Here is a 12,474-nt window from a genome sequence, read left to right as displayed (position 1 = left end):
TAGATGGAGATGAAGACCGTGACCTTGCTTCACGTCTCGAGCGATCCTTAGCAACCTTGTCCGGACGAGTCCTCGAAGGCTCCTGATGAGGATCGCGTTGTTTACCTGGGCTCGAGGGCGCGCGAGTATACGTGAATGTTCCCTGCCGGCTTCAACAGAAGGCACGGATGGGGCCTTGCTCTGCTTTTCGAAAAAGTTGAAACATTTCCACGCGGAAAGCTTCCCACTCAGTGGGCGACGAATGTTTGGATGGGCAACTCACCCTGTCAGGGGTGCCGCCTAAAGAAGGCGACGAGGAAGGTGACCATCAGTGGCGTCTCCTCGAGCACTTCAACGAGGAGGACAAGTGGCGGGAACCACTCCTGGACCTTGAAGGCTTTGCCTTCTTCCTCTGAGGAGAGTCACCTCTCGACTCATCGGTCGAAGCCCAGCAAGTCAGGGTTTATGGGGCTTGGACACCTTGACTACCTTGAGCATCCCCTTTTGTTCCCGGAAGGCCTTTCCAGTCATCGACTGGAACTTGGAGCACGTATCCGTGTCATTCCCCCGCTGAAGCACCACAGGCAGACACGATGCGGATCTGTGATGGACATCTTGTATCCGCAGTCCCGGCATTTCTTGAACCCGGACCTAGTTGTCGTCAGAGTGGAAAACGAAGACATATGGTAGAACTTCACTGCAAATACTAAACGGTACGAGGCGTGCCGAGTTTCACGAAGCAAACATGTTTGCGGAAAAAACGGAACTGAGGCAACGGGCGCCGTGCATGCTACTTATAACATCCGATGACGTCACCCTCGACGGAAGCCTTAGAGGGACATCGACCCGACGCCATCGACGCAGGGCGCCCTCTGCCGAAAGATTTCCGAAGCAGCCGAGCTGTGGACACTACACGTCAAAGATGAGGAATACGTTGGAGGACACAATCCATTCGAAATACTAGTACACTTGAATCCAAAAAATACTGATTGACTTTTAAATCACCAATTGGGGAGAGATAAGAGCGTGGGAATGACAGGTAGACTACAGTCCTAGATAAAGTCTGGTCTTTCTATGTTATTTTGAGTGTCCCACAGCATTCCTTCCGATCTACCTAATCCCTTCAGTTGTTTAATAAAGACCCTTAGGAGGAGTGTGTGCTGGGTCACTAGTACATACATCTCCCTCTGCTTTGCGATATTTGTTTAAGTCAGGTGGGGTAGTGGAAACTGAAGTACGCTATTTGGGCCCAGATCATAATGTTTTGTGAAAAGGCCCCGACATCTTGTTGCAGATTTCCAAGTCCAATTTGGAGTCACCCCTGATTGGCTATTAGAGAGGCATATGGAATACAACATGGGCCAGACCCCATGTTCCTTTACAGATGCTCAGTGCTGGTTTACTAGGCGGTTTTCCATTGACAAGACACTATCCCTGCAAAAGAACTGAAGTATCCAACTAAAAGATACCAAAGACTACAAAGATCCCCTGTGCAAGAGCTCTTCAAGAAGGAGGACCATAATACTTTACAACCCTGGCTCATTATTCAGTGGCTAGTTGCTATTCTTGGCTTCTGAGAAATAATCGTACCCTTCAATCAGGACACCCGATTTGTCTTGACAGATCTCCCACTCGCTCCCGATTACAATAACATGGGTAAATTCCTAAGGCCCTATGATAGTCGATTCCTGCGACACAAGATTACGTGGAAAAACCATTTTCATCATCATCTACTGACTCTGAAAATTCTGTATTACCAACCAAAAACATGGCTAATGATTTTCTGTAGTCAGCTAATTCACACCCTTGAAACTAGGTCCAGAAATAGTTCAGTTGCTGCCTTGTACCAGTGCCCATGCAGTTGACCAAAGAAATAAGACAGGCCACATTCTAGAATCAGTACTTAAGAAAACTCTGAACAAAATATTGTATGAGAATCAGAGCTTCTCAAGTGGAACTCCCACTGGTATAAAGCTGCATCCAAGTCTCCCTAGAGTGTGCAGTTCTCTTCCTCAAGAAAACTAAATACAAAGACAAAGGAAGCGTTTTCAGTGGGGGTGGAGGGGAACCTCCTTAAGTGTTTCTCTTTGACAAAGAGTCCTGCGAAAGAGAGAACCACTGGCAAAGAAATCTGAAATTCAGAAAGAAACCCAAGAAGTAAATCATGCGACTCATTGTCTTCTGAATCCAGAAAGAGGCAGCAATACGCAAAGTAATGGTAAAGCTCAAGTCCATCAACTTTACCATGAATCCTGTTTCGTAATGGGTGTTGCAGAACATGATGACAACTTTGAACTTAATTTTCGGGCATTAATTAAAAACATATTTCTCAAGTAACTAGTTGCGACTCTGTTACAAAAATAAAACAGGATGTGAACCTGTGGTTTGATTATCAGCATATCCATTGTGTAGCCCTTGGCCCGATGAGGCCTGGCTATGTGGAGCGACATGTTTATCCCTGGGGGAAAATAAAAAGAATCAAGACACAGACACTAGGGTGTGGTACTTATTTATTTGTGTATTATTTGTGTTTTGTGTACCTGTTCGACTAGAACACTTACCTATGAGCAGTGGACGGAACCATCCAGCCCCACTATGGGGTGGGATGGAATAAAATAATAATAAAAATTTGGCATTTATATAGCTACGAACCCTCAGGTATCTGAGAGCTGCTTATTATTACCCACGGTGTGTGGTGCTCATTTATCGACCTCAGAAGGATGAAAGACCGAGTTTGGCCCCGCCGGGATTCGAACCTGCGTTAGCGCCTCTGCACCGATGTCAAAACGAGCGCTCTACTCGCTGTGCCACTTGACCGATTTTGCGGAATGCGGAGAAGGACAACACAAAAAACTGTAAGAACAATAGAGTAAGCTTCCTCTGATCCAGAATGCAATAGACAGGGGAGAGAACATTATAAAAAAGTAACCGTTATTAAGAAACAGTTGAAGAGGGAGTCAGAGACTTGGCTAAATGACTATTATTTTCAGAGCCGTGTATGACAAGCGTGGCCTGGCATCAACCATGGGCCCGGACACCGCTGGTGCAGCCCAGGCACTCATGGGGCCTCTGGAGCAGTTGGCCCACGTAGGGGCCAGATTGGACGGGCCCGATAGCAATGACCTTGGGCTGCTTGTGCAAGGCTGATCGGACCCGGCGGCACAGTTATAATGCCTGACGCCCGCCCGTAAGGCAGTTTTGGAGGAAGTGAGGAAGAGCGGTGGCTAAAGTCCAGATTGTCTAGTGCCAGAGAGGCGGGGTTGTGAAGAACCTAAGTGGTGAAGAATCTAAGTCCTTGTGCGCCTGCCCTCTTTGCGTCACACATGCGTGGAGGAGAAAGGGGGCAAACCAAGCTCCAGGTAATGTGTGCGGGAGCAAGAAGAGTGCCTGGGGTGGGTCTGCCCCATTCAACGGCCTGGGACAGACCCCGTCCACCCCAATAATGATAACACCAGACAGGTAATAGAAGGTTGAGGCTGACTGCTGCAGTCCCACCCAAGCCACTGTTTTATAAAAGTCAAATGTGTATATTTTGGCATGGTTCTGTTTATTATTAATGTGCAGTAATTAGCTTTCATAGTGTATATAAATATTAATTGGTGTTCAGTTATGTCATGTACATATATGTGAATGTATTTTTGGAGGATTGTTTAGGTTTTTAATTATTTAGGTGATATGTGGTTGCATAAGGTTATTTATGTATCTTATTTTTTGAAAGGTGCGTAAGGTGTAGGGATACCTTGGAGTGTGATAGGAAGGAGAAGTGGCAACCCGGGGTCAAGGCCGACTAAGGGATCGAACCACCCACTGGGGCCATTTCTCAGCCTGCCTCTACGGCAGGTGGCGAGTCAATCAGTCCCACCCAGAGGGTATACCTTTGACCCCTCTCGGGGAAGGTGGCATGACGGGGCATAACCATCAGGAGGTGATCACACCAGGGGAAGAAAGGTATAGGAGCATAAGTAGGAGAGCATTTTGAGGGTTGTGTACTTAGCGTGTCTTGTTTAAAAATAGAAAAGTGTCCTAGTTGGGATTCAACGTGGTGTCTCTGTCAATGTGTTGATGTAAGGCAAGAGCTCAGGGCGTAGCCCATTTCTTGTGTGATCTAACATCTTTATTTTGCAGGTTGCGTAGCAGTCCTTGTCCAGTTGGTGTGGGGCTTACGGATATTTCCACTGACATCAGTTGATGGCCGGGGAAAACAAAAGTGTGCCCTTACCCGAGCCAGAAAAGCCAGGACTACAATTGGACAAAGGAAATGCTGCAACTGGACCCATCTGCCGGCTTTGATAACAGAACAACCAGTGGATTTGCAAGGCTGCTATGGGAGGTGCTGAAGGTGGAATCCTGAGTTTGTTTCAGTAATTTCTGACTTGGAGGTGTGAGAAACCTGAAGGTGTCTCACTTACTAGTCCCCTCAGATCTTTCATCCAGGAAGCCAGGACACGGCCATTGCTATTGGATACAGTTCCTGGGGTGGACCAGTGCAGGAGGATCATGTGGATGATGGGTCCTCGGGCAAAAGAAGTGGGACATCGACGGGTGGGCCGCGGTATCCCCTTCTTCCAACACCTTTTCCCCATTCTACCACGTAGGATACTCAGAAACTCTACCCCAAATCCCCCTTTTCCGACACAAACCCTTTTGCACATTACGTAAGACAATGGACTAACACCAGAGCCGTTTACCTGACATGTCCCAACACAAGGGTCAGGAAAAGTCAGGCAATTGACCAGAATCACACACACCTGACGGCCCTTTCCTTTCCCCACAGGGATAAAAGGTGGAGCACAAGAGCACACATCGAGCAAGGGAAACAAGGATAGACAGCTATCCCAGGGTGGCAGTTCATGAGGAGCAGCAAGGTGGCGAGAACCGAAGGGGCGACAAGGAGAGAAGCGACCCTGCCCTTTCCGGCCTGCGAAGCCTCTGTGGAAGGAATCCTAAGACCGAGAACAATAGCCAGCGTGTGTTGCAGCAGATGTCAACGGTACACAAAGCCCTCCTACACAGATCATCAGCATAGGGAGAGACGCTTGCTACCGTGGTGCCGTCCTTGACTCCAGAGACAATAGAAGCCAAACAGTTAATCACAGTCGGTGAGTCGAGGCGAGAACCGATAAGAAACCGAACTGTGTTGAACGAAAGTAGCAAATGACAAATTGAGGAAATTTCAAAGAACTGTTAAGATACTAGGGGAAAGCCAGCTGCAAAGGGGTCCGGCACCACGTGGGTATTCACTCAAGAGACTCTGGTTGATCCCCTTTTTGTTGAAACTACTGATATCAGAAGGCCCTAGGAGAGCTGACAGAAAAAGGTCAAAGTGGTCATACAGGGGTCTAGCAAAATCCCCTGCACAGTCGAAAGTCTTTGACCGACAAACTATTCGAGAAACTAAGGGAAAGTCGAAGGAAGTAGAAGGAACTACGGGGCTGGCTAACGTGGCCCCGACGGAGGGTTGACTGCAAACAGGGGTGATGCATGATGCCCCAATGAACATTGTGTTGACAAAAGTGAACCCGTCAGGGGGATGTCCACAGTGGATTGTCTATATAGACATTAAGACTTTTGTATACAAGCCAGAGTGAACCCGATGGAGGGAGGCTGATATTCGAGAGGTTGATCCCCTTTTTGCGCCCAGAAGAGGGGTACCCAGGGACGAAGAATCATCACCCTAACTGTAATCAGAAAGGAACTTTTGTTTGTTATTTTGAACATATCAGGCCCTTGGAAGCAAGAGACTTAACCACTGAAGGTCCTGATATGGCTAGGAACTTTTTGTGGATCTGAGACAGGAAGAGTGGGATCCAGGGGTGAGAAGTCATCATCCAATCTGCATACGGAAAGGACCTTTTTGTTTGTTATTTTGAACACATCAGGTCCTCGGAGGTGTGATAAACCTGAAGGTGTCTTACTAACTAGTCCCCGGGGATCTGTCATCCAGTTGGCCAGGACACGACCATCGCTATTTGATACAGTTCCTGAGGGTGGACCAGTGAGGGAGGATCACCTGTATGGGGGGTCCTTGCGGATTGGGAGTGGGACACCGACGGGTAAGACATGGTATCCCCCTTCTTCTTTCAATACCTTATCCCCAGCCTATCATGTAGGATATTCCAAAACTCTGTCCCCCCTTTTCCACACGAACAATTTCACACAACACGAAAGACAACGGACTAACACCAGGGCCGTTTACCTTACGTGTCCCAATACCAGGGTCAGGCAATTGACCAGAATCACACACACCTGATGGCCCTTCCCTTCCCCACAGGGATAAAAGGTGGAGCACAAGAGCACAGGACGAGCAACGCAGACCGCACAACGTGAGGGCTGGCTCAGCACGGCAGTTCAAAAGGAGGAGAAAGACGACAGAAAGAGAGGGTGACAATAAGAGAAGCAACCTTGCCCTTTCCAACCAAGGCTCGTGAAACCTCCACAGAAAGTATAAGACCGCAAACAATAGCCAGCGTGTGTTGCAGCAGATGTCCATAGTACAAGACTCTCCCCCGCTGATAATCAAGCTGGGGAAGGACGCTGGTCTCAGCGGTACCAACCTTGACTCCATGATAAAGAAAGGCAGGCGGTTCATCACAGCTGGTGATTCGAGGGTAAAATCGATAAAAAACCGAACTGTGTTGAACGAAAAGTAGCCAAAGGCTAACTTGAACTTTAAAGGCTTAATGATACATTGATCAAAGAAGGGGAAAACCATCAACATAGGAGTAGGACACCACGTGGGTGCTCAAGCAGGAAACTCTGGGTGATTACTCGAAGGTAGAAACTACTGTAACCAGAGGTCCTCCGGAAGAGGCGAAGAAAGGTCAAAGTGGTCATACAGGGGTCTTGTAAAAAACTCTGTACCGTTGAAAGTCTTTGACCAGCAGATGATTGCAAAAGCTAAGGGAAGTGAATCCCGAATGGTGAAAATTTGTACATGAACTGTATATCGGAAAAGTCGGCGAAAGTGAACCCGGCAGAGGGAAACCGACAACGAACGGCAAAGCCTGAAAACCTGTTTAAAAGGACATTACGATTTTTGAAAGCAAGTAGTATTGCAAGACAAGGGGAAGGGAAGTGTCGCTCTTATCATTTGGGATTCGAGCCCGGCCGAAGGAGATCCAGTGGTGGAAGGCTATCACCCAAAGTTCACTGAGAATGAAACTGTCTTGTGAATTTGTTGAATACAGTTTCTGAGGGGTCTGGGGCCAGAAGAGAGGGACCCAGAGGTGAAGCCATCACCTAAAGTGTTCGTACAACAGAACTTTTGAGTTTGTTTGTTGAGAGTATCAGGCTTCGAAGGGGAGAGACTTTTATTGAAAAGAGACTTTAACCATCCAAGAACCTGATAACTGATACAGAACTGTTAGCTTGTGCTGGGAAGGCTCAAGCGTGTGCTGTGCTCCAAAGTTGCACCTTGTCCTGTGCTAGAAACGTGGGAAAGGGAGACCTCAAGGCAATCACATCTTGACTTAGTATTTTAACACTGTTTCCTTTGTTTTGATACCCTATCCCACACTGTTTCTGTGATTAGTCGTAAGGATTTGGCAATAGGTTTTTCTTAGTATAGGCCCTTTTATTTTGACACAACGCCACTAGGACTGACTTATTTTTCATTTGACTCTGCATTTATAGTTCTATAAACACCCTTGAACTGTGATCATTTGTGTCTGTCTTTACTGTTGCCGCCATGAGTTCCGTACAGAGGCAAGAGACTTTTTGTAGAAAAGAGACTTACCCACCAAAGGTCCTGATATCTGAGAATGGAACATGTGTGGTCTCATGCTGGGAAAGCTTGAGCGTGTGCTGTGCTACAGAGTCTCGCTTTGTCCCGTGCTCAAAACGTGGAAAAGGGAGACCCCCGGCTACCACATCCGGACTTATCATTTGTGAACACTACTTTCTTTCTTGTGAACCCTATCTCACACTCTTTTTGTATTTAGTTGTAAGGATTGGCAATTTTTTTTTAGTATAGTTATTTGATGGTCATAGCTTGCTCCCATTTTAGAAGATATAGGTTTAGATTAGGCATTTTTCCAACCTACCTATTCAGTTTAATAAACACCCTTGAACTGTGATCACTTGCGTCTGTATTTACTGATGCCACCATGAGTTCCTTACAGAGGACTGAGTCAGAGTGGGCCAGTACTCCTCCCCCTGGCAAGTTGTATCATAGTGATATCTACCCTGATATGATATCTACTCTGTCCCACCTCTACTATTGTCAAACTGTTTGCCGTTAAAGACTCAATATTAGGCAGTTAAACTCAATGCGTTGTAAGTGTTAAAAAAAAGTTCACCTCCCTGCCACTCAATGTTTGCCTGGGTCAGGTCAAGGAGGAAAGGTAGACGAGCTCTGAAATGGCAGCACTATGATTATCAAAGCCATTTAGCCCATATTACGCAGAGTAGGCTTTATATCACAGAGTAAAAAAGCATTTGACAGTCTACGGAGGCAAAAGAAAATACATTTTCTTTCCAACTCTACCTTGATTTCAACTATTTGCTGATGAAAACTATCCATTTAACCCACCTCTGGATCCATTATTCTTCCATCTTTAAAACAGCTATGAAAGATGTCCATGGAGAAGACCTCACTCCACAGGTAGCCATAGTACTGCCCATCGTACCCTCCAGCCAAATGCCCAAAAGAGGCAGTCATGTTTGTACCTAGTAAAGCAAAGAATCAATGATTAAGTTGGATGGATAAAGAACAGTACAATTTAAAGGGCGCTTCAGGAACAAACAGTTAATTCAGCAAACTAACATGGTAACTTTTTATGGCCTTAACTGCGTTACTAACCTAAGTTTAAATGTTTATACAAAACGAAAATAAAAAACACATTTAGAAACATCTAGAAAATTAACTGTATATAGTTTTCTGTGTTGGCCCCTTTTTACACACTGTCACAAAAGAGAAAGGCATTTGAGGGGCTTCTTACTCTGCATTAATGTATCCTTTGCACAGCTCAAGGAATAAGGAACATAAGTAACAATCTCTCATTGAAGATTAAAAGACCAAGACCACACAGAGTTCCTGCCTTTACAAGAAAAGCCACCATTTCTGAAAAAAAGTCTAGGAAACAATACATGGTAGTACCCAAACTCAAGAACATGGTTTGAGGCTCTCTTTTACTCCTCACGTTGGCAAGTCATTACTTTTGAAAATGTTAACAATAAAATCTATATAAAATACCTTTACAGTGATACCCATTCTTTTACCACTAGGATCTCCTCTCTTTCAATTTGAATAGAGTCTTCCACAATCTAGTTAGCATGCATGATCTTAAGGATCTAATTTTCAAGAAAGTGTCAATTGCATAATAATAAATACTTTATTGTTATCCAATGCTAAATTAGGATTTCACACAACATATATATTTCAAAGCATACAAAAACATGATTAGATAGAAAAACGTAAAACAAAGTAAGACAAATAGGGTATATCGGGAATACAATTAAACAATTCAATGATTCGATAAGAGCAATAATAATAATAGTAATAAATGAGGGTAGATATAAATCTATCAGTAATTGATCAAATATGACACAGAAACAATAAGACAAGACAATATCACAATACCACAGTATCAATATAGGGAGTATTAGACCAGTACATATACCAAGTATAGGTGTATATGTATAACCTTCTCAGGAGGGCTGCTGGGGGAGCCCCAGCAGGCAATATCCGCAGGCTTTCAAACAGGATTATGCCGGGAGCAGAGTTTTAACATGAGTCCATACCATAAAAAGAGCAAGCTGAAAGCCCAGAGAATCGGAATTAAGGCATCTATCCCAGAAGGCTTCCTCAGTTATTGCCTCATAATTGTGAGCCCATTTCTCAAATGCACACATATATGTGGGACCCAGTTTAGGGCAAAGGGTTAGTACATGTCTGGTGGATTCCAAAACACCTATAGTCTGACAAATGCGACAACGCCTGGACTCAAGCGGCACCTTCAGCCGTGGCCCAATAATAGCAAGGACCGGCAGCTGGTTAATCCTGTGCAAATCGGTTCCCTCAATGCAATTTTTATCATTTCCAAGATATCGGGCCTCATTACACGGTAGGCGGTAACCATGGCGCTATTAGCGCCATGGTTGCCGCCGGTATTTTACCGTGTCCGCCTTGGTGGATGGCGGAATTACCGCCCTACTCCAAGGTGAGCGGGGGCGGTAATTCCCCATTCACCAAGGCACTTCCCCATTCCCATTTTTGCCCCCATACGGCATAATGGGAATGGGGAAGGCACTAATTACGGTACCGCAAATTGCGGTACCGCAATTAGCACCAAGGTCCCTTTGCAGCACCCTACTTTAACGGCTGGTAAAACCAGCCGTTAAGGTCGGGTCCCGCAAAGGGAACTCGTAGTAAGGCGGTAAGGGTTTACCGGTACCGGTGCCCTTACCGGTACCGGTAAACCCTTACCGCCTACCGTGTAATGAGGCCCATAGTGGGGAAAACAGTATTAAACACAGACAAAATCACCTTTACAACTTTTAGTTGTAAAGCACCGCAGGGGGGTATCTGGACTCCTGCTCGCTATAGGGCAGAGGAGAGGCACAGAGCACCCCAGCCAAGGATCTCTATATTGGTATTGTGGTCGAGCAACCAAGGCTTAGCTCTCAGGAGGTGATACGGGCTGGTTCATAAGTACAGTGTAGTCCCCAAGCACCCACAAAGGAATGTCCACACACTATGTTAGTGAAAACACTTCCTTTATATAAATACGGTTCAAGGTTATATACACAATCACAATAACACACTTTGGACTCTGGCAATACTATAATGGCAAATATATACAGGTCTGCGTGGTACCACTCTTAACTATCGATTGCTTTGACATGCATCAACTGCTAACACTTCAAATGGCATACGAATCAGTTTATAAGATGAATCAACGATAGACACAGGAAGAAAGCAAGTTAAATCAAGCAATGGTAGAACAGTCCGCCGTCTACCTAGAGACAGTTCTGTGCGAGGTTCCCCCCACCTGGGCAACCTCTAAATAAAGCATATTTGACAAGCCCAGTCCAAGTATGCTCACTATAGTCTCGATTCCTTCTAAAAGGTTCCACGACCCCAAAGTACCTGGTTTCGTAGAGTTCTTCGATGAGTCGTCGACAGGCCCTTCTTCAGTGCACTGTTAGGCAGAATCATATGTAGTACCCTAAGGGACCACTACATACAATTAAGACTACAAGTGATAGTACAATTTCACCTTTGGTACAAGCCTGTACTACACAGTAAAGTCGTAGCGATGGCTGAGCAACCAGACTTATCTCAAGAGCAAATGAGCAGTAACAGCGATTACACAAAGAACTACAATTACTGTGACTCAAGCAAACACCGACTCAAGGTTTCTGGTTAAAAAAATATAAGTACATTTATTTTTAAACCATCTGTTCACAAAACACTTCACTTTTATTAAATAAGACCACACTCTAAATATACTACACACAACCAATTCCTCTTGTTCAGGTCAATTAAATGTAAGTACATTAGGATTTGACAGACCGGTGTTTCGAAACAAATGCGTTACCGGGGGTTCTTACGCAATCACTTTTTGACAGTAATGACAGTTCGGTCTTACGAAAGAAAAGCGTACCCGCGGGAAGAAATGTAACCGTAGTCAAACACACTTAGCACAAAGAATTAAAACAAAGGCATAATGGATAAAAATCATAGGCAATACTTTTGTCCAGGCAATAGAATCAGAGGATGTGTTCTAAGAGGCAGATAAAAGTCAATAGGCCTGCGCCAGTCTCAAATGGAGCAGGGCTCTGTTGTCGAGGATCACACGGTGAGAACAGTTCAAGATTAGCGTTGTCAGGAGTACTGGATATTGTCAAAGGGAGGCAAAAGTTATAAGACGGAAGAAAGAAAGGACAAGCCTTCGGAAAGGAAAAGGGTTCACACCGATTCCTCAAGGTCGGACGGAGAGAACGACCAAATGGACACAGTACCTTATTCGGATGAAGAAAGCTGGTACTAAGGCAGTTGTTCCTGGTAGTTCCTGCAGACTCGCGGTTCCTGAAGCTTCAGTCGTGGGGAAAAGAAGGAGGACATCTGGAGTGATCTGCACTACCCAGGGATGAAGCCAGCAGCAGCAAAGCAACGATGAATAAAAGGTGCGCTCCTTAAAAGCAGCGATTTCGACCCAGCAGAGGATTCTTTGGCTGTAGAAGGTGAGCTGGTTGATCCCACCAGGCTCAAGGGAAGAAGACTCCGGACTGGATATTTTATGTCGGTGAAGGGTAGATAGCTCAGGTCTGCAGCAGGGCTTCACCGGGATCCAGGAGTTGCAGCAGCTGTCTTCTTCTCCACTTCTCTTTGGTTCTTGTAGTTCCAGTAGCGACTCTGACTTCCAGCCCAAGAGTCCTGCCTTTTATGCCAAACTCCCCCATTCACACAGCCTGGCTGTCAATCACACAGCAGGGGGTTGTCCAGCCCGGACAACCACCGCAGCCAATGGACACAAAGTGTGACTTGGGTCT

The 12,474-nt window shown here is 45.6% G+C and overlaps 1 protein-coding gene across 1 annotated transcript in view; it reads right to left on the bottom strand.

Moving 5' to 3' along the window:
* Positions 1 to 12,474, bottom strand: part of NLN (neurolysin) — a 906,503-nt gene that overhangs the window by 65,894 nt on the left and 828,135 nt on the right. Inside the window, exon 12 of the mRNA XM_069627362.1 lies at positions 8,510 to 8,646. Coding sequence (XP_069483463.1) covers positions 8,510 to 8,646 — 137 coding nt within the window. The remainder of the gene's footprint in view (positions 1 to 8,509; positions 8,647 to 12,474) is intronic.

Source organism: Ambystoma mexicanum, chromosome 6p, assembly GCF_040938575.1.
Source record: "Ambystoma mexicanum isolate Mex_15411 chromosome 6p, UKY_AmexF1_1, whole genome shotgun sequence".
Classification (NCBI taxonomy): domain Eukaryota; kingdom Metazoa; phylum Chordata; class Amphibia; order Caudata; family Ambystomatidae; genus Ambystoma; species Ambystoma mexicanum.
Note: the sequence above shows the minus strand (reverse complement) of the source record. Positions and strands in the feature narration are given on the sequence as shown.